At 45.2% G+C, this 25,665-nt stretch overlaps 1 protein-coding gene across 1 annotated transcript in view; it reads left to right on the plus strand.

Moving 5' to 3' along the window:
• RASGEF1B (RasGEF domain family member 1B) overlaps positions 1–25,665 on the plus strand; it is a 321,568-nt gene that overhangs the window by 76,931 nt on the left and 218,972 nt on the right. The window contains exon 3 of the mRNA XM_074993742.1: positions 10,619–10,672. Coding sequence (XP_074849843.1) covers positions 10,619–10,672 — 54 coding nt within the window. The remainder of the gene's footprint in view (positions 1–10,618; positions 10,673–25,665) is intronic.

Raw genomic sequence — 25,665 nt, forward strand, 5'->3', positions numbered from 1 at the left:
CTTTCAGATCTACACATGGCTGGTATGAAGACTTAATAGAAGGAGACAGCACTCTAGATTTCTTCCAGTTTCTGAATGGCAAAGGGAGAAAAATGCTCTTCTCCATTTCAAAACAAAAGTGTCAAATCTCTAACTCATCTGAGCCCCAGCTGAGCTTTTTAAAGACATTTAAAACCTTGGAGCAGTTTAATGATGCCCTAAATGCATGCTCGTCATTGAACTGGGGAGACTGATGCATTACATGAATTGGTGAGGCATAAACTGCTTCAGGTCAAGGATGAGAAAGTAAAAATGAGAGCCCCCAATTGTTCTTCAGTCTTCAAACCTTTTGGCTTTGATCAAGGTACAGTGGTGTGGAAAGCCTGCAATTAGTGTTGAGTAGAGTGTCTCGCCTATGGTAAGGCTACACTTGGCAACCTATAGCTGGAATTCTAAGATCCCAAATTCAAAGATAGTGAGTGTGATGTATATGAAATCCTATTTCCCCACTGGCCATCATAGCAGTGTTTGTGCAACTATTCAGACAAGCCTGGCACTGTAAGGTAATAAATATTCAGTGGGAAGATGGGGTTCAAATTTAACTAATTAGCTGAACATTTTTTAAGTCAAACATGGTTAATATTTTCTTCAAGTTCCTTTTTTCTTAATTCATTGATTTGATGAGGAATATGAAGTAGTGATTGCTGTATGGAGCAATCACTGGCAGCTGATAAAGTGGTACTGGTTGAGTATTCCAGAAGACACACTTATTATAGAGGTAGGCAGATGTATGTACTAATATAGTAAAAGAAGGGAGTTACTTATCAAGTGCAGGTGAGTCAGTCTTATGGCCTTCTTTTGATGTACTTTTACACACACACGTTTTTATGTAATATCTCCCTGCAGATGGCTAGTCATCCTTGGTAACAAAAATGCAATGTAGCTGTCAAAAATATATATGGTTTTCAATCTGAGACACATTCTGCCTTCAAATGTTATTAATAATCATTTAGACTGCTGCAGATCCTACAGGCCAGCCAGGCTGGAGTCCATCATGCCCTGGTTTTTACAAACACACAGGAAACGTCAGTCCATGTCCAAAGTAAATTACAGCCTTAATAGCAAGACGTTAACAGGTGAGTGATAGAAACAAACAGAAGTGATGAACAGGGTAACAAAAATGTCAGTATGTTTTACTGCACACTAGTTAGTGGTGTGCACCATTCTTATCCAATCAGCAGTGATCACCACTTACCATTTGCTTTTGTTTCTCTCTCTATTCTGGCAGATGACTTTTAAGAAGGGACTTGATGGAGGAAATACTTATGAAACTCCCAATGACTTGGACTTGTGTACTCAGGGCTTCAGAATTTGGCCCTGTACAGTTAACCTTCTAAAACACATAGTGAAATTCTTGTGAAATGCTGTGCAATTTCTATGACATGAGCTATCTTATTCTGCAGAAGGTTGTTGATCTGCTTTGTAAGCAAAGGTACAACAATTACTTTGGTTGCTGAGGGAGACTTTTTCAATGTAGCAGTTGTAATTCTTTGATTCTTCTACATAGTGTAATGTGAAACAAATAAGTAGTCTCTGCACGGACCTCTGAAAGCATTTGTGGTTTAAGATGGAGATGAACAGCTGCAGATCAGGTGTGTTTTAGTGTGTGTAAGAACAGAACCCTGTGATCAGCTGAATTTTCTTTGAAACTTCCATGTAAATTAATGCTGTCTTGAATCACACTGCTTTAGTATTTTCTTTTTGTTGGACCTTTGCACCTGAGATTTTAGACTCCTAGTGTGATGGAACAAACAGCAGCATTGTGCTGAAAGAGGTAGAGAAATGCAATTGGAAGTCCCTACCCATCAGCATTCTAAGTATGGAATGTATTGGGCACACTTCTGGCAAAAGATTTTTTTTTCTTTCCAGCCAGCAGTTGAATTGTGAAGCCATTGATTTCCCATCAAACAGTCAGTAAGGGCACCTGAGATAATGACAAATTAACATCCGCCAACATCAGTGCTGGGCTTTTAAACCAGAACATCTCGGAGAGGGACTTGAGGCAATCTTTACCGCTGTGCTTCCATTTAAATGATTTGTAGTAGCCAGTGATTAAAATCATGAGTTTTTATCGTCTCTGAATTTGCCCCTTGTGTTCACTGCATCAGCGTGTATTAATACATAATACAGCCTTTGTTTGCAATGAATATATACAGGTACATACTAGTCATGAGGAAGGAATGACATGCTGAAAGCATCTTGGCAAAACAGAATAGTGTGAATTGAAAGAGATATCCATTGCAACAGTGATTCACACAAAGCTGTTGATGGCAATGACATTGTAATCCTGTCTCTCTCTTTCTTGTAATGAAAAGAGAAATCACCTCAACTGCCATAAATTGGAATAGCCACGATGAAGGCAGATTATGACAAATGTCACCCACACTGTGGGTGAAATTCTGACTGTAGTGAAGCCAGTAGCCAAATTCTCACATTGACTTCAGTGGGGACAGGATTTCATCCAATGTTTTTGCAAAAAATTGGTTCTCTAAAATTATATGATGGGTCTCCATTTTTATCTTATCAGGGATTCTAAGATCATTCCCCCACTTCCCTCAGTTGAGGATGAGGCTAGAAAATCAGTCTGTGTTCTGTCTGCATACCTTGCATGATCACCAGTAATACATTATGGAGCTTGACAATTTGTCCTGTTGATGCACAATGGAGAGTGAAATCCAGTTCTCATGTCCACAGCTTTATAGGAACTGAAGGACTGGAAGGAAAGGTGGTTTCTACCAGTAACATGAGCAGGAATGACGAAGAAGGTGTGATATATGTATATATATTTTTTTGTACAGTTCCCTTTCTAGCTACAGCTGTACCGTGAACACCTGCTAGGAAAACATTTTAAAAGCCCACACCTCCTATGCATGCTATTATGATCTGTGTGGTTTCTTTCCTTAAGATAGCTATGTTCCATCACTAGCTACAGGTCGTGCCTCTCTAATCCAGAACTCTTTTGTCTGGCAACATCTGTAATCTGGCATGATTTTAGTTAGCTGGATGACCACTTAACATGGATGTGACCAAGTTTCCCATGGTCCCATAAAGTTTTGTTTACAGCCACCAGTTCTGGCTGTCAGTGTTCTGTGCTGTTATTTAGCTCTAATTTACCCTCTAAATGTCTTCTAAAAGCCCTATAAGCAGTGGAATTGTTGGTAATGCTGCTAAACAATATTGACCTCCAGTCGTCTGGCAAATTCTCTCATTTGGCACTGGTTAGGTCCCGAGGGTGTCATACGAGAGAGGTTCAACCTGTACAGCAATAATGTTTGCCTATCACTTTTCTTCTAAACATTTTAGATTGTTTTGGTATTAACTTTGGGTAATTGTTACAGTTTCACAATTGTGCTGTTTACCCCACTGTGCTAGGCACTGTACAAACACATTCTTGGCGATGTTCTCTGTCCCAAAGATGTTTTGCGTGAAATAGAAGGACAAAGAGGGAAGAGAGAAAGAAAGGAAATATTTTTCCCATGTTGTGCAGCAGGGAGGGGGAGTGTAAGAGGGAGCTGGTGATCTCAAGGTTATAGAGGACGTCTACAGCAGAACTAGGAATGAAGTTCAATCTGCTGAGCCATCTCCTTCTTCCCTGCTCCCCTACCATGTTTAAGCAGGGCACTCTCTGTCCTCATGCATAAAGGAGAATGTGAAACAGAACTAAATTGTGTGGATTTATGTGTCTCCATTCTGAAAGGCCATTTCTGATGGGAGATAGTCCTCACTCCCCTAAGTGGTCTGACTGAACAACTGAGATTTGACTTTCATTAGCTAAATGACTTGAAAAAATGCACATACAGAAATATGCTGTTAACTGCTGTTTTTCTGGCCACTAAAAGAGTGGGGCTGCATACTGCAGGGTGATTAATATGGAGGAACTACTCTGAAAACTGAGGCTGAAATTCTCAAGCTTGGTTGCCTGCAGATAGGCAGCTGAAGATAAGTGGGCTGGTTTGCAGAAGGGCGGAGAATCTACACTTCATACTGTCTTCAGTGGAATTTGTAGGCAGTCAGTGCTACTGGTTACATCTCTCTGGTCCAGCACTCTCGAGAGCTCAGTGGTCCCGAAGGAGGGATTTCGCGGGACCAGGGCAGGTTAATGCTCCCCGGTCCCTGGCTGTGGCTCTCTGTTCTCCGGCTGCAGCTCACCACTGCAACCTGGCTGCAGTCCCTGCAGGGCTGCCAGGGAATGCTGGTGCTCTGGTCCCACTTGGGGCTGGCAGGGAAAACCAGCATGCTAGCCCTGGGTTTGTGGCTGCTGGGGGGCACTGGCACTCTGGTCCTGGCCTTGCTGCCCCCCATGGGGCTGCTAGTTGGTTTCTCTCCTGCCCCAGCTCTCTGGTTCAGGACTATTCCTGGTCCTGCTGGACAAGGGCTGTGGCCAGACCAGAGAGTGCTGGTTTTAGGAGGTGCAACCTGTACTTCAAATCAGTAAGATTTTTAAGGTGTCTGATTTTGGATTATGCACCTAATTTTAGACAGCTGAATTTGGAATTTGGGGCCTGGGATTTTTACTGGCCAAGGACAACAATAGTTTGCTGTGGACTGCCTGCTGTTTGCACTGACTAGTCCCTGTCTTTCAGCCTCTCTGCTGCAGCAAGAGCTTTGTAGTCTGGTCAAATTTTGGAACAATTCATTCTGCCAATAAAGCTCAGTTATTAATGCAATGCCAAGGCAATGGGTGAGGGCCATGCTGTAGGTAACGTTTATTGGTCTGCTGAAGGCCTTTGAGTCAGTCATAAATTTCTCCTCCAAAACTCAAGGATAGTGCATCCGCAATGGTTTTCAAGCTACCTAAAACTCCCTAAGTTGCTTTCCGAAATCCAAGTGAGCTCTGACTCAAGGACACTGCAAATGGAGGGATCTCAGATTTGCTTTGGAGGCATCTGTTAGTTTCTCTTTTTATTTGTAATAGTCCAGCATATTGTCTTCACTTCTGTTCAGATGTGTGGTGAGGATCCAGTTTTATATTACAGTGCAAATAAATAAGGATGATACTGTATTTTAAATCTCAGATTCAGAGAGTGAATTTTCAGAGATGGTCACTGGTCCATGTAGACCCCTGAATAGCAGTCAGATGTTTAAAAACTTCTGATTTAAACAGAGTTTACAAACTTGGCCAGCATCAAATCAGTGACCTGTGTCCTGTTCAAAAGCACATTGAAATCAGTGGAAATCTATCATACTGGCTTTACTGTTCTTTGGATCAGCCTGTTAGAAGTTATTTGTCAGCTAATTGGCATGGTTGAACATTTTCTGCCACCTGGCCCAAACTTTCCATCAAAACTGTTTTTCATGAAATGTTATCTGCTTCTGTGGAAGAAATATGTATTTTTGATTCCTTTCTCCACCCAAAACCTTCTCCCTCCCAAAAACAAATATTTCACTTTTCAGCCAGAATTTGTTGATATTCAAGTTTCCACTGAAAAATGGAAAACTTTTCCACAGGGGAGAAGACCCCTTATTTTTTAACCACTTCTACCAACTAACTCAAGTTAGCTAGCTTTTGTTATAGGACATACACATTTATATTTCATGTGCTTTGGAACAAATATTTGTGGTATGATCAATCAAAATGTAGAAAATATTTGCTTGTTAACTGGTTAACTATAGCGACAGAGATGTAGCTGTGTTAGTCTGTATCTTAACAAAACAAAAAATCGGCCATGTATTTCCAGCATAACATTATCTCCAGATCTGAAGAAGTGGGTTTGTCCCACGAAAGCTCATCACCTAATAAACTATTTTGTTAGTCTTTAAAGTTTTACATGACTGCTTAACTATAGTTAAAGGCTCTAGTTTGGAGAAACCATTAGCAAGTAAGAACTCTTCCATGTACCATTACCAATTCTCCAGTTAGTCACCAGGTATGAAGCGCTGCAGGTGGGAGAAACGTGCAGCTGACAGTACAGAAGTTGGATGTGGCTACATTCTAACCACTGTAAGCAACATATTTGTTCAAACAGCTCCAAAACAATACAGAAAAGATGCTGATTTTTACTTGATTTCTGTTCCATAGGCTAACTTAGACGTAGTAATTTTTTTCAAGGTTCAAATTTCTTCATCCAGGTGTAGTCAGGGCTCAAATTCCAGAGAAAACAATAATGATAATCAAAATAACTCCTAATAATAAGCTAAGATTTTTGTGATCCATTCAAAAGTGTTTGGTGGTTTGGATTTGGCCCATGGGCTACCTATTGACTATCCCAAGGCTAACCTGTCTCTTGAACTCATAGATTCGTAGCTCATCTCAACTGAGCAAATATTGTCTTGATTAGGTGAGCTAATGGATGCGTTTAGCATTCACTGAAGTGATGTGTAGAATTCTTTTTTCTATGGATTGCATTTGGTCACATGAGTTTTCCTTTTAATTACGTGAGTGCTCCATTAACTGAATGCAGAAGATGATCGTGAGTTGGAAATATAAATCCTGCTGACACATTTAAATGCTTTTCACTTGACTAATTGAAATTTCCAGTATTCACAAATCCCAGGAAAGCATTAAACTCTTATCAGTTATACACAGAGTATGATTTTTAGACTGTTTTGAGTATATGAGTCTAGAGCTGGGGTGTCCAATATGCTCGCCACTCCCAAGCTGTGGTGAACTGGACAGCATGGTCTGGGGAGATACACATGGAATGCCCTCCGCCTGCTCCCTGCACATGCCTTACCACTTGGGGAGACAAGCACATGGCAGCAGTGGTTCCTCCTGCAGCTCTTGCCCTGGCATGGTGGCCACGGCCCAGCTCAGCTTGCGCGGCTCTGGCCTGGCAGCTCCACTGGTGGCAGCTCTGATGAGTCACTGCAGTTTGCATAGGTGGGGGTGGGGGTTGTCTCTCGGGGAGGGGAGACGGCATTTATTTTGAGGAGGGCATTTATTTTGAGGAGGGCGACAGTGGTGATCCTTGAATTTCTATTGGACACCACTGTTCTAGAGTGGTGATTGTTCCAAGCTGGCCTGGAATAAGTAGGAATAAAGATGATTGCAAAAAGTTTTTAGAGCATTTTGTGGCAGGTCCTGATCGTCAGAGTGAAGGCAAAATTCAGTCCCTGGGACACATTAGACCTCCCTTGCTTTGCTCGGTCCTACTGTTGCAAATTATTTCACAAAACAATGTTATGCTCTGTCATAAGCCCATGATTCATGTCCCGTCGTGCTCATATGAGCAATGGGGTGAGTCAAAGCAGCATTGCAGGGGTAGAGTGAAGATATGGGAAAAAGATTATTATACTTTCCTTAACTTTCAGGGAGGTTTATCATTCATCAGAATGCCTTGGCACTTCCTCAGCCTGATGGTATATCTGCCTCAGGCAGAGTTGGACAAGATAAAGCCCACAGGCTGGATCTGGCATGCCAAGCCATTTTGATCTGAGCCATGGGCCACCCTGCTGGGACCCTGAGGCAGGTGCTCTGACTGCTGCAACCTGAGGCTGCTCAAAACAGCTGGCAGGTCTGTCTAGACAATGTGGCCCGCTTTCTGGCCAATGGGAGACATACATGAAGGGAGCATGTGCTGTTTTAAGCAGCCTGCATGTGCAGCAGATAGGGAGCCTGCATTGGAGTTCTGCTGAGCTGCTGACTGGGAGCTGCCTAAATAAACACCTCTGGGCCAGTACATGTCTCTGGCACCCCACCCCCACCCTCAATGCCCTTTCCCAGGTCACTACCCACATTCTCTGCACCTTGCCTTCTGTCCCAGGTCGCAGCTCCCTCCTGCCCCCCTTCCCCAGGTCAGAATCCTCTCCTGAACCCATTCCACCTCCCCAGTCCCTTGCCCCAGGTCACAACCGCCTCCTTCACCCAAACTCCCTCTCAGACCCGCACCCTCTCCTGCACCCCAGGCCCATACCTCAAGCTTTCTTCTGCACCCAGCCTCCATCCCAGACCCTGCAGCCCCTCCACAGGAAAGTGCAGGTCTTGACCACTTACCAAAATCTTGGTGTGGCCCCCCCCATCAAAATTATTGGCCAGTCATGGTCTAAGGACTTGGATATGAACCACAACTATTCCATTTCCGTTTCTGTGCTCTAAACAGCACATCCCTCACCAACGCCCACTGGAGGGCTTTGTAAATGCAGAATTCTTTAACCTGTATTGCTTTGCCGCAGCCTAAGCTCACAGGTGAAAACAAATCCCCATGGATAGAGCCAGCACAAGGTGTAGGCACCTTCAGATTCAAAAAATGGACTTAAATGTGGCTTCAAAACTTCTACAGTTCTGGCTGTAAAATGATTTGTTTGCACACATCCTGCACTTTGCATTCATGGACAGTTACTGATTTCTAGCTTCCATCTAACTGCTTTATAACATTTGTCTGGAAGTTACAGGACAGTGTTTGCCATCAAAAAGAGCTGGTTCTCCTGGGGTTTGTGTTCTGCTTCCCTTGAACTGCTCTTTAATTTATTACATTAGCAGCTATGGTGTGAGGAAGGATGGCTGGGTAATTAAGATGGTGGATTGGGAATCGGTAGAGCTGCGTTAAGTTCCCAGCTCAATCACTGACTGCCTGTTTGACCTTGAGCAAGTCACTTAATTGTTCTGCGCATCAATTCCCCACCTTCTGTTTGCATCTTTTGATAATTGTCTTCTAAGCTTTGTTGGTCTTCTCTAGACAATGGTGCTCTTCAGGGAAGGGGTTGTTTTAAGCCCCCTTCTGAAAGGCTCCCTCCTTCCAGCCTGCTTTAACCCCTTCTGGCCAGAGTGAGGCATAGAGTGAGAAGCCAAGCTCTCAGAATATTAAGTCAAATTGTGCTGCCACGTAGGATTAGGTTGTCCTACATCTTTAGAGATTCTGCTGACACCCTCATGCATTCTGAGAAGGATGTAGCTGGCTTTTCCAAAAATATAACCAGTGCTGCCTTGTAGTAAAATTACCTCCGTATAATTTGAGTGTTCCTGTGTTCTCTGCAAAGCTCAGTGACATCACAGTGACATACACAACACAAATGGAAATACGAGGCTATCTTTGTGTGATACTTTTGATGTCAGGTGTGCTGGTAGAGAATGTTGGGCAACCGTTGCTCTAATTTCTTTGGATGGAGAGGAGGAAGAGATATTTTTGAGTATAATGAGAATTCTTTATGGGCTTTTCCGAAAAAGAACTTGGGGGATTTTTAACAAGCTTCCCTCTGAATCACTGTCCTGTTTCAGGGAGTCTGAAGTCAGCTTCTAACCTGTGACTACTTTACATCTCAGAGTGTGAAGATCATATGGCCAGGGTACATCTGGAGGGTGACCATCCATCCTGTTCCTGGTGGGACAGCCCAGTATTTCAGGAACCAGGAAAGCATCCCAATTTATTTTCAGAACAGGGCTAATTGCCCCATATTTGCAGGGGGAGCTGCTGCCGCCTGGTTCCCGCTGCTCGTGGGAGCCAGGTCCACGTAGCTGTGCCTGGCTCCTGGTGGCTGGCAGGAGCTGGGAGCCAGACCGGTGTAGCTGCACCTGGCACTTGCCATTGGGTCCAGCTCCCAGCTCCCCAACATGGCTGCTGACCGGCTCCCAGCTCCCCATGCCTTGGGGTGCCGGGAACCCACCCACATGGCTGCCGCCCAGCTCCCTGTGTCTAGGGGGAGCCAGGAGGAGCATCGGCAGTTGCTGCCTCCTTCCTGGCTCCCTGAGGCCTGGGTAAGCAGGGAGGTGTGGTGGCTGCTGCCTTCTTCCCAGCTCCCCGAGGCGCAGGGAGCCAGGAGCCTACCCTCATGACTGCTGCCCAGTTCCCAGCTTCCTGCACCTTGGTGGAGCTGGAAGGAGCCATCCCTCCCCACACCCATGGGTTCAGTCCCATGCTTCTTTGCTGGTGTGGCCCTTGTGCCCTCCGGATTAAATTAGTCCCAGATGAGATGGACTCCAGAGTCGCCCATGGAAGGGGCAAGCTGGTGGTGGGATCCTTCCCAAGAATGAATGTTCTGAATGTTGGAGCTACGAACTGGAGTTGCGAGTGAATATTTACATGATTAAATGCATTGCTTGGAGAAAGTCTGCTGACTAGCCCTATGGAAGTGGGTGAAGCTATTTGTGTTGAAAGATGCTATTCCCCAGGAGTAAAAGGGGGAGGAATCTGGCCCTTACTGAACATTGGAGGACACATCAATTGGAAGAGTAGAGCAGGGTACACGTACCCCTTTGGTATGCAGAAGTCTTCTCAGCGCATCTAGATATTTGCCTAGTTTTACAACATGCTACATAAAAAGCCCTAGCAAAGAAAGTCGAAGCTAAAATTTCATATGTTTTTTTTTTGTTTGTTCTCTGTATAGGATACACGGAAATATTATACAATATTATCTTCCGATTGATTCATAATGACATGATGAAAGGAGAAAGTCAGTGTGCTGTTGTGACACTTTTGCATTTGGATGTCTAATTTTGTAAGCAAGTTGCTTCAGTGAGGTGTAACTTACAGGAATGGGAGACAGTTGAAACTCCTGAAAGGTGTACAGTGCTCTGGATAGGTTGAGAGCCACTGAACTAGACTTGAAGCATTGGCAGTCAGCACCGGAGAGGGGACAGCTTTGTGTTTGCTGTGCAGGGAATATTTAGTCAGGGTTAATGGGTGTTTTACGCTCTGTTTTTCAGACCACAACTTTCAGCACCTTGGCTAATGAGAAGTCCGTGTCTGACCGCAAACAGGTGAGTTAACCTCTCAGCTTCACAGCACTTCCTTAGCTGCAAGGCTTCCAAGCTCCAGAGCATCTAACAAGAGACACAGATGTCTTGCTGAGAGAAGGCAGCTGCTTTAATTAAATAATGCATTACACAGCAGTGGACACTTGACAGGCTGTGGTTCAAACAAAGGTAAATTCTCCTCTCATTTTGTCTTTGGTGTGTGGAAAGGCACTTTTCAAATTTCTCACTCTGCCATGGCTTTTGTTCTTGAGGATTAGAAGAAGGTCATTGCCCAAAAATTTGGAAATGTCTGCAGTTTAATATTCACTCATGTTTACGTTGCTGTTCCGTTGCTCTGGGATTTATTATTTTCAAAGCACAGTGACAAAATGGTGATTTTGGAGGCAGGCTAGGTGATGTAAATCAATCTTCTAGCATTGAAATCGGTTTGCAAGCGTCATGGTCATTTTAAAGCAATCTGCCTGCTCAGCGGAGGTGTTGCTGGCATATTAATTAGTACTTATTGGATGAAGGTGCAGTGAAAGAATGTTATGTCTCTATGCTGCATCTGGAAGTGAGCCGTCCAGCCCAGGTCTGCAGACTCATGCTAGCACTTGAGGAGTGGTGGTCTAGATGTTGCTTTGACATCTTGGGCTTGAGCAGCAACACCTGCATAGCTAATGTTAGCACATTCAGGTGAGCCCCTCTAACACATCTGTGGGGCTGGGCTGGGAGGCTTGTTCCCAGATGCAGTGTAGACATATTCCCATATAGCTTCTCCTCATCCACTTTGTCTAAGAGCTCCCTGGGCTGCAGAGTCCTGCGATCATTCATCTCTCTTCCGTCTGAGGTTAACTAGCCATTTAAAAAAAGTCTCACTCTCAACAACCTGAACACATGTGTGATACCTGCTGATAAGGAAAACCAGGTGTGGAAGGAGTTCACTCATTTATAAAAAAAAAGCTGCCTGCTTTTTCTAGAAGCTTAGTGAAAGCCCTGCTTTGCTGATGTCCCGTCACTCTTGTGTTATGGGGAGTCCATGCAACCCGGGATGCATCTTACGGTAGCAAATCATGCTGTTGCCATCACTGTAATTTTCATTTGACTTCTGCAGTTACAGGTTGCACCTCCCTGGTCTGGCATGGTCAGGAGCTGACCAGTCCTGAATAAGAGAATTTTCTGGACCATGCCATGGGCCCCAAAGTGCCGGCTTCAGCTCCCCCATCACCACCACCACCCTCCTTGCCCACCTGGTGTTTCCTGGATGGCCAAGGCCTGCTGTGGGGCTCCCTGTTGTGTTGGCCCATGCTGCCGCAGGGCTCTGGCCCCCTGCTGCTGGGGAGCTCTGGCCCTAGTCCTGCAGAGTTCCAGCTCTGGCCTCAGCCCCTGTGTTGCTGCTGTGGGGCTCAAGCCCCAGCCCTGTGCTCCTCAGGGCTGCCATGGGACTCCAGATTGCCCTGTATTCTGGGTTTCAGCCCTGGCCTAGGGCTCCATGGCTGCAGCGGGGCTCCAGTCCACCCCACACATGGGGTTCCACTCCTGGCCCCACCTTCCCAGTACTCCGGTCTGCCCCACATGCTGCTCCAGCCCTGAACTGGACTCCCCCAGGCTGCAGCAGGGTTCCGGCCCACTCCAACTCTGGCCCCCCAGTGCCCTGGCCCCTGTCCTCTCTAAGGCTCAGCTTCAGTTTCTGCCCTGGCCTCTAATGGGCTCTGGTCCTGCCAGATGCAGGATGTTGCTGGACCATAGAGTGCTGGTTTTTGGCAGTGTAACCTGTACAAATGTTAGCAATGGGTCTAAATTGCTCCTCAAGGCCTTTCTGGTTACTCCTTCTTCCACATGCTTGTCTACTATGTATTGTGCCATCTATTTGAAAGGCTGTTAGAGCTCAGAGCTCTCAGTCCCATAAACAGAAGTCATCTTAGAAAGGGTGAAATGCAGGTGTAATGCCGGATTGTTTGGTTTAGGCTGCTCTAGGTACAGCACAGGAAGCAGGAGCAGCACAAGCTTCTCTATACTGCACTCCTGATGTGCCCCACTGTTGATGTAGCAAAGCCTTGTGAATTATGATGGCATAGTTCAGTTTCTCAGCTGATATAAATCCCATGTAGCTTCAGTGACAATAGTAGTGGGGCTATACTGGTATTCCCAAGGTCATGATGTGGACCTCTATGCTTATTCAACTGTTGCTCTCTCTGTTGTGACTGTCAGCTGTGGTGTCCTGAGCAAATGCTAGTATGAGTAATTGTGTTCTGTCTTTTTAATACTTTGAGTGTTATAATATTCCTCAAATAATCAAATCCCCTATTGCGTTCCATTATGATTAAGCATCCTATTAAATGAATTCCAAAGACTGAACAAAAATCATGAAGGGCTGTCCAGCTATGGCCACGACTCACAATTTTATCACACATCTCATGATAGTTTAAGTTTTTCTTTAATGTCTCCTGGAATCACGTGATTCAGTGACAACCTCAGCTTTTGTTTTCAACCAGTTATTAGCTCTTGCAGTTGCAGAGAAAAGCTTAAATGGTGATCCAAATTCACTTCACAGGCTCAGACATGACAAATAAAAACAAACCCATACATATTATTTTTTAATCTCGTGATCTGTTTTTTTAATCCAATTTCTTGATTGAGAACCGACTTGTGATTTTTTTTTTGAACATTTGAATTTGGCAATACCACTGTCCTGCTGAGGTCACTATTAGTAACTTCTCCTTGGAAGACGCTTGCTTGAGTGTGAAAACAACTCTAAGTTAAAAATAATTAAGGAGCTAGCAGTCCAGGTTTATTTTTATTATACAACCTCAAAGCCTACCTGACACTTCCCCAGGGTGGAACAATCAAGTGAGAAACAAGTGACTTGTACTGTAGTTGCCTGTATGGTCCCAAAGTAATAAAGGGAAGAGGAGGAGGTCAAGGAAAATGTAATGAGAAGGAAACAAAGAGTGACCCAAAACTGGCAGGTCTGAATTTTCAGCTCTCAAAGTGAAATGATTCCAGAGAAATACTTAATCTAATTTGGTCCATAAGGCCAAAGGGGAAGAACATGTTATGAGAAAATAAGAAGCTGTCAAGACAGCTGGGTCAAATGGACACAGAAACTAGGCTCTCTGGCTATCAAATAATTCAGTTCTCCCCCAGTGAAAAGAACAAAGAAGACAAGACTGACAAGGGAAAAGAGTCTGTAGCAAATGACCCAGTGGCTTTGAAGGACAAAGAAACAACATGTGATGAGTCAGGAAAATCCAAATGCAGCAAGTACCAAAAGTAACCAAGGGTTTAACTGTGGGGAGAAGCAAGTTTGTTTAGGCTTGAAAATAAAATCCAGTTGAGCTTTGCTTTGGTCAGTCTCAAGCAGCAATTCTTAAGGGTCTCCTGATGGCTGGAAGTCCAGGCTTTGTTCCCAGCCAATGCTTCTAAGTCCCAGGATGTGAGTATCTCTCCTGAGCGCACAGCAGTGAGCAAACGGTAACTAAATCATTGACTGACTATGATGCATAGTAGTGGTTTTCAAACAGTGTGCCATGAAATCTCATCAGTTTCCCCTCCCTGTGGCTCTTTGCAGAGCCACAATGCATGTGTGTGTGGGGGGGTGGTATTGATGAAAGCCTTGCTGCTTGAGCCCCAGCTGGTGCAGGGTTCGTCAATTTCCCCCTTCCGGCGGCTCTGAAATGTCGTTTCCTGGTCTGAATGGGCTGGTGGGGAGCCCAACCCCACTCCTTGCTGTGGTGATGGAGGGTGAGAGCTTGCTGGAGCTGGGACAGCTTTAAATGCTGGGTCCTGGCTCCACAGACTGGCAGGGAGAGGAGCTGCTTTCAGTGGTTACTCTTTTACCCATCACCCCCAGCATGGTGTTGAGCAGATTTTGAAAACATGTCTGTGCTCTCTGTCTAAGATTGTGCATTCTGTGATGGGTTTGAAACACGAATGCATTTGATCCTTGTTTAGCTTGTTGTAGGCACTACTGTGTTGCAAACCTCTCTAGTAAGCCTGTAACCGTAGTAAATGTAAGTAACTGTGATGTTCGTGAGCAATCGATTCAGCTGAAGAAAGTGGGTGTGCTGTGGAATTCTTGGTCTCATTGGAGAGTGCCGCTCTACAGAAAAGGTTGGGAACTGCTGATGTACAGAATTAAGGGGTGGGAAGGGTGCCAAGCTAGTCACTTTTGAGACTCCTTACAAGTACATTATAAATCTGTGGTGTCTGACATATTAGCCGCGAGCCACATGCGGCTCTTTGGCCAGTTGAGTGTGTCCAGTTGGTTTGACCAATAAATATGTTTTCAGAATAATGCCTCTAGTTTGCCATAGTAGTAGCCACTAACTATTGTAGTGAACTAGCCATGTTATTCTGAAAACATACTTGTTTTCAGAAGAATAGATGGTGGCTATTATATATTTTCACAATAAAATCTTGTGGATATAGTGGCTAGTGGTTCAGAGCTGGTTGAACACCTGGGTTCTAAATGTACCAGTTTGAGAACTGACCAAATTCCTCCATTTCCCTCCCAATTCCCCGTTCCTACAAGCCGCCTCCCCATCTTCAAATGGCTGGGGGGAAAGGTAGACCTGGAAAGTCATCAGATTCAGGATATTTCAGTGTAAGCGATGAGTGAAGTCTGAAGACACGGGACCCTCCTTGAGAATACAGTGCCAGCAGCTCTCATGCTTTTGCTGATCTCTGCTACAGCAGCATGGCAAGGGAGAAGAGGTGGATATGTGGTGGGGGAGCTATGAACCTCAGGGATGTTCTTTTGTCCCCAAAAGATAAACATACTCGGGAATGAGCATGAAATGGCTTTGCGCTGCCAAAGGAGCAGTTCTGTGACTGTGTGTAAATTGGCACTTGAAGGTTGTGAATGTTATTGAATCTGTTCTAGATTTGCAAGTAAAAGTATTTCAGGCTTTGACAAAACAGATAACTTTCTTCCTGTTTTCTTGACCAGCTGTATACTGAAACTTGACTTAGTGTATTTCCAAAGTAGCATGGTACCATCTGTGACACTAGCACATTAGACTTACTAGAATTTTGTGTGCAGTGTAGTTGTAGCTACTTCAGTCCTAGGACATTGGAGAGACCAGGTGTGCAAGGAAATATTTTACTGATATTTATTTAGTTAAATATTTATTGTCAGGGAGAGCTTGAAAGTTGTTTCTGTCACCAAACAGCCCTTCCTTGGACCGCGAGTGATGTTAAATAATTTGATAGCTAGTGCCTTGCATGTTGAATAGTAACAGAGAGAAAGCTGTGCTAGTCTATATATTATCAAAAGAAAAAAGCAGTCCAGTAGCACTTTAGACTAAGACAATAATTTATTTGGTTATAAATTATTATAAATGTATTATTTTGCTAGTCTTTCAAGTGCTACTGGACTGCTTTTTTAATCTGATATCTAAGAGAACTTCAATGTTGATGATTCCACCATGCAGGAGCTCCTCCTAATGTCATGAAATTTGGTAAACAGAAATGCAGGGATTATGTTTGATGCTGCATGTAATAAGTAGGGCTATTATAATGAGTCTGAGCCCTGGGTGTTAATATCTCCCCATTAGACTCTGACAATGGGCCACATCCCCCTGTCTGATCCGCCTTGTTTTTTCCTCTTTTGATATATACTACTGATAATGGGCCACTTCCACCTTGCTGAATAGACCTTGTCAGCTCTGGCCCTCCCTTTTACTGGGACCCCACTCTTTAAATACCCCTCTGAAACCACTCATGCATCTGATGAAGCGGGTCTTTGCCCACGAAAACTTACGCCCCAAAATATCTGTTAGTCTATAAGATGCCACAGGACTTCTTGCTGTTCTTGAAGATACAGACTAACATGGCTGCCTCTCTGATAAATATCCAACAGCTAATCCTTCTGTTCTGAGGGTACACATCAGAGTCTGAACGCTGCAATCCCCACTCAACTCTCACTGACGTGAATTTTCAGAGGCAGCAGGAGCTGAGATCTGGTGCTCCCCTCATCTTAACAGTGTCTATTCAGTCATTCCCTATATTTTCCATGTAAGAAAATGCGGGGGGAAGGGCATATGGTGGAGCAGGAGGGAGCCTTGTGATAAATCCAGATGAAGCTTTAAATTATGTCCCTCTGTCTTCATGCCTGTTTGTCTTTGAGATTTTTCTCTCTCTATTTCTTACGTTTCAATTTTCCGTGCAGTTGGTTCTTTAATTGCTGTATTATACTATTGATATTTGATAAATGCTGGGATTTAGCTCCTATGTGTATTGGAGAAGAATGATCACTCTGAGCAGTGCTTGTAAACAAAACAGAAAAAAACCCCCATGTAACCAAATAAGCATACCAGCCTGTGAAAAACAACTCTTAGAAACAATAAAATTTGGGAAGCATTTACCAGTGTATTGTGCTCTGTGATGTTTAAAGTTGTACTTGTTTTCTAATGCCAATCTGTGCTGGAAGGTGCTCTAATACAGGGATGAGCAGGCTCTTTTATGTTGGGCCCCACTTTTCATCCCTGCAATTAGCAGGGCCCCTCAACAGGTCTAATATAATTCCAACCAATGGAAATTTCAGTTATGCCCTCTGGGCATGTGTAAGAAAATAAGTCTGTGGAATGTAAAAGCTTTATTTATTGGCATATACATGTGAATCCACACGCATGAAAATGGTAACATATTTATATGTTTTTAATGAGACAGATGAGTCTGAGACTCAGCAGCTGATCATCTGCTCCCCTACTACAAAATTTCATGCCCAGGCCGGGGGATCTGCCCCCCACTTTGTGCATTCTTGCTCTAATAAGTTGACCAGTATGTGTGCTCACTTTTGCCTTCTACTGGGTACAATCAGAAGTGCTTATATATAGGACCAATACAGAATTCATGTGCATTTCTCCTTTAGTTCAAGTGGTAAAGTCATGTGCTTTGGGAGCAGGAGGGTCTGAGTTTAAGCCCTAATGTTGCTGTTAAGTTGTAAGTGCTCTAGTGGTTTTGGAAATGGCACCTGATTGGCCTTAGAAATTTCTTGTTCCATTATTATTTTTTCATTCTACCAACGCTTCCTGAGAGAGGAAAGAATGGGCTAGGCAAATGGCAAATTTTAATAGTTCTGTCTCAACAAAGCCATAAAGGAGTTTCACAGGACACAGAAAAGATCTGGCGTAGTCTGACAAATATCAGTGGCCTGTGGCACATACTGGGGGGATGAGAACATCTCAAAGAAAAGATACAAAAAAAATGTTGTAGTGAAAGAGTTGGGTAATCTAAATATAGGGCTTTCTACCATCTATCTTGACCATGTGAAGTACAAGCTGTGTTGCTTATTTGTGACCGATCACATTTCTTGCTTAGGCTACATCTGCACTACCGTGGAAGATCAACCTGCTCAGGGTCAATCTTCCAGGTTTCAATTTCATGCATATAGTATGGATGCATGAAATTGAGTTCTCAAGGGTTGCAGTTGACCCTTGTACTCCTTGCAAGATTCGAGGAGTAAGGAAGGTCAAAGGGAAAAACTCTCCCATTGACCTTCCCCTATATAGACAAACAAGTTAGCCGAGCGCAGATGGGTCAATTTTAGCTATGCAGTTGGAATAGCTAGAATTGTGTATCTGTGGTCAACCTTCTTAACCTAGTATAGACGTAGCCTTAGTATTGTTGCGGTTTCCTGAATGGATGGTTGTGCTACTACGTGAATGACTTGTATATGTGAATTAACAGCAAAGCGTAAGGCACTTGGGGGATGGGGAGGCTGGCTGAAGGCAACTGCTTTAAAAAACTGAGTGGGTATTGGGAAGAGGAATGGGTGTTTGTTTTGTTTTTCCTCCAGCGTTTGCTCCAATCTCATGAAGACCTCAGTAGCCAAAGATTTGTTACAATGTGGACACTACAGTGGTTGAAATCCTACAATATTCTTGGCTTATTCCAGTAAAATGCTGGGCAGTTCAGGAAAGTAGCAGTGGACACGTACACATTGGCTGTCAGGTGGAAATGCTTGAATGTCAGGTTAGCTGTGTTACTCTCGCATCCAGCTAGGGTGTTTTTTCAAAACCATTGAGCGTTGTTCTAACGCATTGACTTCAATTGGAACAGTGTTAGGGTAGTGCCGAGTGTTCTTCACAGCTACAGATGTGTGCTTATCGCAGGGCTAACTTATCTACTGGCCTGTTAACTCCTCTCGAGTTAGCCTTGCTCAACTGGGAATAGTCATGCTGGGAAATAACTGTGCAGAGTAGTGCTATACAGCTGAGGAGTTGTGATGTTAACTCTATCTGTGGCCTATAAGCCGTGGTGGACCGGTCAGCTGAAGACATTTAAAAGCACTGCTGCAATCAACTTACAGGTTTGTGTGTGGACAGGATTCCGGTCAAGGCGACATTCAGGTTCTAGCTCGAGTTAATTTTGCAGTGACGACGAGACCAAACAGGATGAAATTTTCATCCTTAACTAGAGTAACTGGCGCAACGGGGCTGACAGCTTTTGCGGGCCCCAGGGCAAGCTGTAGGGGGAGGCAGTGCTGCTCTGTACCTCTGGAAGGGGTGTGGCCTCAGGTGGAAGGGGCGGGGGGGGGCTGCCCAGCCCACAGCGGTAGACTCCCCAGCCCTCAGAGCCACACATGGTGCGTGGAGCTCTCACAGCAGTTTAAAGAGTACGGGGCTCCAGCTGCTGTCACTTTCACAGTAGCAACAGTGGGTTGGAGTCCCAGGCCCCTTAAAATCACTGGGCCCTCAGGCAACTCTCCCCCTTTGCCTGCCCTAAACTTGAGCCTCTAGCACACTGCAATTATTGCACAGAAGAGCTTTTAGACAAGTGTAGTACCCAGAGGCACTGGGACCTCATCTGGGGTGAGTGAAGTCTCTGCTCCACAGCCTTGGCTGAGAGCCCGTTGGCCTTCAGCTCATGTGGTAGAGCATAGGGCTTTAGACCCTATGCTCACAGGCGCTATCCCTAGGCTGGCAACCCAGGTCTGTCAGCACCACAACTGGTGCATTGGCTGGGAAGAGCTGCTGGAAGGTCTCAGAAGCTTGAGATGTGCTTCCTCAGCCCAGGGAAGCATGTAGTACCCAGAGGCATTGAGACCTTATCTGGGGTGAGTGAAGCCTCTGCTCTACAGTCTCAGCTGAGAACCAGCTGGCCCTTAGCTCATGTGGTAGAGTGCAGGGCTTTAGACCCTATGCTCACAGGTTCTGTCTCTGGGCCCAGCAACCCTGGTCTGTCAGCATTACACAAGGTTAAGCTCTGCATATATATCACTGAAGGTTTTAACTAGACTTGCATGCTTCCTTTCTGTGTCCAGCATTACTGAACCAACACCATTTTGTCTGGCTGAGCCTGTTGGGGAAGAAGGTCAATAATTAATTCTCTATTTCCTTAGCGGCTTCTGGAACTGCGGAAGGGGGATCTAGGCAAAGGTATACATACCCTGGTCTAGACTCCAGTGGGAGGGTCACGCGTGTAAGGGATTGTACATGTGGATCAAATTTCAGGATTAGGATCCTTGATTATAACAGTGCTATTGGATCTTACATATGGCTATCCAATTTTGAGCCATAGCATATTAAAAAAGAATGGTATGTTATTTAAGTGCTCCATCTGTTAGTGCTCTTATTGATCCAGGCCCCAAAGAGCTTGCAGCCCAAATGCTGCTCAACAGTTACTAAAATGGATTACAAGCTAAGGGGTTGCTTGTGGCTTTCCCCAATGGGAAGTGTGTAGTTGTGCTATCCCAGGGCTAACTCAGGGACTGCAGTGTGGCTCAAAGTCATGATCTGGTCCCTGCTTTTCTTCTTCCTGCTTCAGACCAGTTCTGCTGCTGTGTTAGACATGCTATTGGCTCAAGGAGAGGATCTACATTTTCCTTGCTCACCCCAATAGACTGGTACAGAATGGCCCCATGGAAGTTACTTTACTCTCATACCAGTACTAATATGAATTGCTTGTGCAGAAGAGGAAGAGGGTGACATTTTCCTTTACTCCCCAGTGCAGAGGCACATCTGCAGACCTGAGCTAGGACAACAAGTAAAGATGCACATAATGTATTCATAGATGAATGAATTTGATTCCTGTGTTTTAAGGAATGTGGCCTCTCTTTTTGACATGTCTCCAGTACCGCCAAGTGTTGCACTTAATTAGCCAAAGTGGTGATTTCTCCCCTTTTGCAGAGTTCCAACACAGCCATGGTTAGTTTCTTTAATTTTTCTAATTAGCTAAGCAAAGACAGAGCCTTCATTTGTTGGGTAACACTAGCCTATCAGCCACAAAATGACTGACTTAATCACAGAACGTTGGGTATGTAACGAGGGATGACGCACTCAACTGTACAGACAATGTCTTTTTCATTAATTAGGCAACAAAAAAAGAGGGCATCTTAACTCTAATTGTTCACTATCCTATCTTGTCTCCCTGATGCAGTAAAGCCCAAGTGATTCTTTTCTCCCACAAAATGGAGCCTAATGAGATGGAAATGGCTCTAAGCACAAATAATTGTCTAATCTGAGATGAAAGAAAATCAACTGTCAGGCTGAGATTTTGTGTCTAATCCCATTGCATTTGGTTGTCTGAGGTTACAGGTTTGACAGCAGTGGAAAGCTAAGCATCTGAATCTGATCAGACAGGGAGCTCACTTAATAAAATTGTATTTCATTTCTATTTTAGTTTTGCCACAGAGATTATTTAGGGTGAGTGGATGCTCAAGCTCGTATAAAGCCACCTCCATCTTCTCCTTGACTTCTTTGGGATGATCCTCTTTTAGCCTGGGTGAGATTTTGCTCCTCTGACTCCTAGGTAAAGAAGGAGCCTGATATGTTTTGCTCTGTGCAAGTACATCCCAAGATACTGGAGCTGTCCTAACTGGCTGGGCTGAGCTGGGCTGCACTGCAAGACCCGAGTAACCTGGGTGAAATATTCGGTACATCCCTTCCTCAAAGTCATCTTAACTAAATGCTCCTGAACGGTGGGCCTGATTCACCATTGTGTTACTCCCATTTGACATGGGTCCCCTGGGTCTTCCGAATAGGAAGGCCACAGTGATTGTTCAAAAAGTTCCCATTTTACTCCCTCAGTCTTCTGTGACTTCTCTTTCTTACTAGCCAATTTCCATTGCAGTTCAAGACTGGCTGAACATTGCCACCCAGTGGGGCTGACAACCACTGCGGGCCCTGGGGCAAGGTGGGAGGGCAACCAGGCTCCCTGCCCCTGGAAAGGGTAGAAGAGGAAGGGCCTAGGGCACACAGTCCTTAGTGCTGCTTGGAACACAGCACTAGGCCTTCTCCATCCCTAAGAGCTGTGCAGGAGGAGTGGAGCAGCACAGAGGAGGCCATTCAAAGGAGCCTGGAGCTCTGGCTGCTGCTACCACCAAAGTAGTGGCGGCAGTGGTGGCTAGAGTTCTGGGCTCTTGTTCAGCTGCCCTCTTTGGCCTCCTGTGGGCAGGACTGTTACTACCAGCACAGTGGCTTAACCGAAGAAGCCAGCTAGATTAGGAAGAGAAAAGCCTGTTCTGAAAACTTGGCCTCTCCCTTTATAATTTGAGGTTAAAAATACCACATTTCCACACTCCTGGTGGTCAGTCTTCATGGACAAAGTCAACTTCCACATGATTGTCCTAGACGGTGCAGTATGGGAAGGTGGAGGGCAGCCATCTGTGGGGAAGGAACAAGTTCTGAGCTATCTAGAAAAACTAGATGTGCACAAGTCCATGGGTCTGGATTTAATGCACCCCAGGGTACTGAGGGCATTGGCAGAGGTCATTGCTGAACCTTTGGCCATTATCCTTGAAGACTCTTGGAGATCAGGGGAGATACTGGATGACTGGAAGAAGGCAAACGTAGTGCCCATCTTTAAAAAAGGAAAGAAGGACAATGCAGGGAACTATAGACCCATCAGCCTAACCTCAATCCCTGGGAAGGTAATGGAGGGAAACCTCAAGGAATCTGTTTTGGAGCACTTGGAAGAGAGGAAAGTGATCAAAAGTAGCCAACATGGATTCACCAGGGGCAAGTCCTGCCTGACCAATCTGATTAGCTTCTATGACGAGGTAACAAGCTCTGTGGACGTGGGGAAGTCAGTGGATGTGATATACCTTGACTTCAGCAAGGCTTTTGATACAGTCTCCCACAACATTCTTGTCCACAAGTTAAGGAAATATGGATTGGATCCTTGGACTATAAGATGGATAGAAAGCTGGCTTGATGGTCGGGCCCAACGGGTAGTGGTCAATGGCTCAATATCTGGATGGCAGTCTGTTTCAGTGGAGTGCCACAAGGCTTGGTTCTGGGGCTGGTGTTATTCGACATCTTTATTAATGACCTGGATGAGGGACTGGATTGCACCCTCAGCAAGTTTGCGGATGACACAAAACTAGTGGGGGAGGTAGATTCGTTGGAGGGTAGAGAGAGAATCCAGAGGGACCTGGATAAATTGGAGGACTGGGCCAAAAGAAATCTGATACAGTTCAATAAGGAGAAGTGTAGAGTCCTGCACCTGGAGCAGAAGAATCCCAAGCTTTGTTACAGGCTGGGGACTAACTGGCTCAGCAGCAGTATGATGGAAAGGGACCTCAGGGTTATGGTGGATGAAAGGCTGGATATGAGTGAACAATGTGCCCTTGTAGCCTTGTATATACCTGGCCCTGCAGATTTCCAAGACCAGCATCTGATGAAGTGAGTCTGTGCTCACGAAAGCTCATGCTCAAAACTTTTCTGTTAGTCTATAAGGTGCCACAGGACCCTTCGTTGCTGTATCTGGAATATTGTGTCCAGTTTTGGGCCCCCCAGTATAAAAAGGATGTGGATTTGCTGGAGCAGGTTCAGCAAAGGGCAACAAAAATGATTAAGGGTCTGGAGCACAAGACCTATGAGGAGAGGCTGAGGGATTTGGGCTTGTTTAGTTTACAGAAGAGAAGACTCAGAGGTGATTTAATAGCAGCCTTCAACTTCCTGAACGGGAGCTCTAAAAAGGAGGGTGAGAAACTGTTCTCAGTGGTGTCAGATGGCAGAACAAGCAGTAATGGTCTGAAGTTGAATAGGCGGAGGTGTAGGTTAGATATTAGGAAAAACTACTTCACCAGGCGGGTGGTGAAGCATTGGAATGCGTTGCCTAGAGAGGTGGTGGATTCTCTATCCCTGGAGGTTTTTAAGTCCTGGCTGGGATGACTTAGTGGGGGTTGATCCTGCTTGAAGCAGGGGGCTGGACTAGATGACCTCCTGAGGTCCCTTCCAGCCCTGTGATTCTGATTCTGTGATTCTGTGTCTTTTGGCGTCATGGGCCACACCTGCAGGAAGCGCATGGGCACTAGATAGCATGGGGTGGGCAATATTTTTGATGTGGGGAGGGCACACCAAGGTTTTGGTAAGAGGTTTAGCGCCATGATTTTTTGTGGCAGTAGTGTGTGGTCTGGGATCGAGGCTGAGTGCAAAAAGGAGCCTGGGGTAAGGACTGGAGTGCACGAGAGCGTGTGGGGTGTGAGACAGAATTTAGGTGAATGAGGGGGTTGTGGCCAGGGGCAGGGTATTGGGTTGCTGGGTCCAGGAGGTGGTCTGTGCAGGAGAAGGTTCTGGCTTGGGGAAGGGATATAGGAGTGGGTACAGTGTCTGCGAGGGAGTGGTAACATGCAACAGGGGAGAGGAGGGCGCAGAGGTTTGGAGTGGCGACCTGAGAGGAGGGGTGGGGTGCAGAAGAGGGTTATGGCTTTGGGGTGGGGTGCAGGGTCTGCAAATGAGTTGACATGCAGTGCTAGAGAGAGACTCTGGCTGTGAGGTTTTGCTGGAGTGGGGCAGTGCATGACACTCTCCCACCTCCGCAGCACAGAGAGCCACAGGGAGCAGCCGGCTGCTTTGAGTAACCCACGGTCCAGATCTTGCCCACCCCTGAACTAGCAGCCTCCCCACCACTCTTCCTCTCTGAGTATGGGTCTGATGGATCTTCACTTTCTCCTGTGTTAGAGAGGAAGTTCCTGGCTAATCTATGTGGCTTGGCTTGCGAACATGCTCGTGCCTTTTTCTGAAATATCTGTGGATTGCTGATGCTCCTATCTCCTCCGAGCTCTGAGGCGGAGGTATTTCATACTAGTTCCGAAGACAGCTTTGGTACCATTCCCCACCTGACAGTCCACTGAGCCACAGGCAGCACCTAATTCCAGCCTTGTTCTCCTGCCATCTCCCACTTCTCTGAATTACAGTAGTTCCTGAAAAGAACAAAGGCCCTGCGTGTCATTGCTTAAAGTGGATTTGGCAGAAGCCAATTGCATCAACTAGTGCAAATGTGATTTGTGTCTCTCTGAATAGCTCAGTGGCTACAGAGGCGAAGCAGGCTAAGTTATCAGAGCTGACAATACCAATGGCAATAATCCCTTCATTAGAAAGGACAGGGACAGGGCACCTCTATCTTTCAAAATAGACATCTGTAAGGCCGAATGATCGTTCACTGTACACATCCAGCAAGTGTTTCCTCCCGAACACTGAAAATAATTGTGTGTGGCCAAGAAAGGCCTTTCCATTGACACTGATTGTATTTTCAGTTTCAGTCTATTTCTGCCATGGTGGATCAGAGCGCATTAGGGTGAGCGGCAGCCACAGGCAGCAGAAACCTCCAACCTAGAGGAGTGCTGAAATGTTATTTTGCTCCTGGGCTCATGGAACTCATGGTTCGGCAGTGGCGGGCAGATTCAGTGCAGCTCAGTTGCCTCTGTTCACTTGTCAAAGCCACTTTGAAAGCTGCTTTACAAACCTTTCATATTCATGACAGACCAGATAATCCCTTTTCACAAATCAGATGAGCATTAAATACTGTATTTTATGCAAAGAAAACAGATAATAGAATTTCCAGTGAATGCATTATTGCAGTAGCAGATTTTACAACAGTTGATCTAATTATTATTAGCATTTTTCCCTTGTGCACCGTTAATCTTTTACTTTTCTTTCCCAGACCTCTAGTGCAGTAGAGGAAATCCATTCTGACTGGATTTAACATTGTGTGTGTGTGTGTGTGTGTGTGTGTGAGAGACCAACCTCCTTCTCTGCCTTGGTGGGTTCCACCCCTTTGGGCAGATT

Source organism: Carettochelys insculpta, chromosome 4, assembly GCF_033958435.1.
Source record: "Carettochelys insculpta isolate YL-2023 chromosome 4, ASM3395843v1, whole genome shotgun sequence".
Lineage (NCBI taxonomy): Eukaryota > Metazoa > Chordata > Testudines > Carettochelyidae > Carettochelys > Carettochelys insculpta.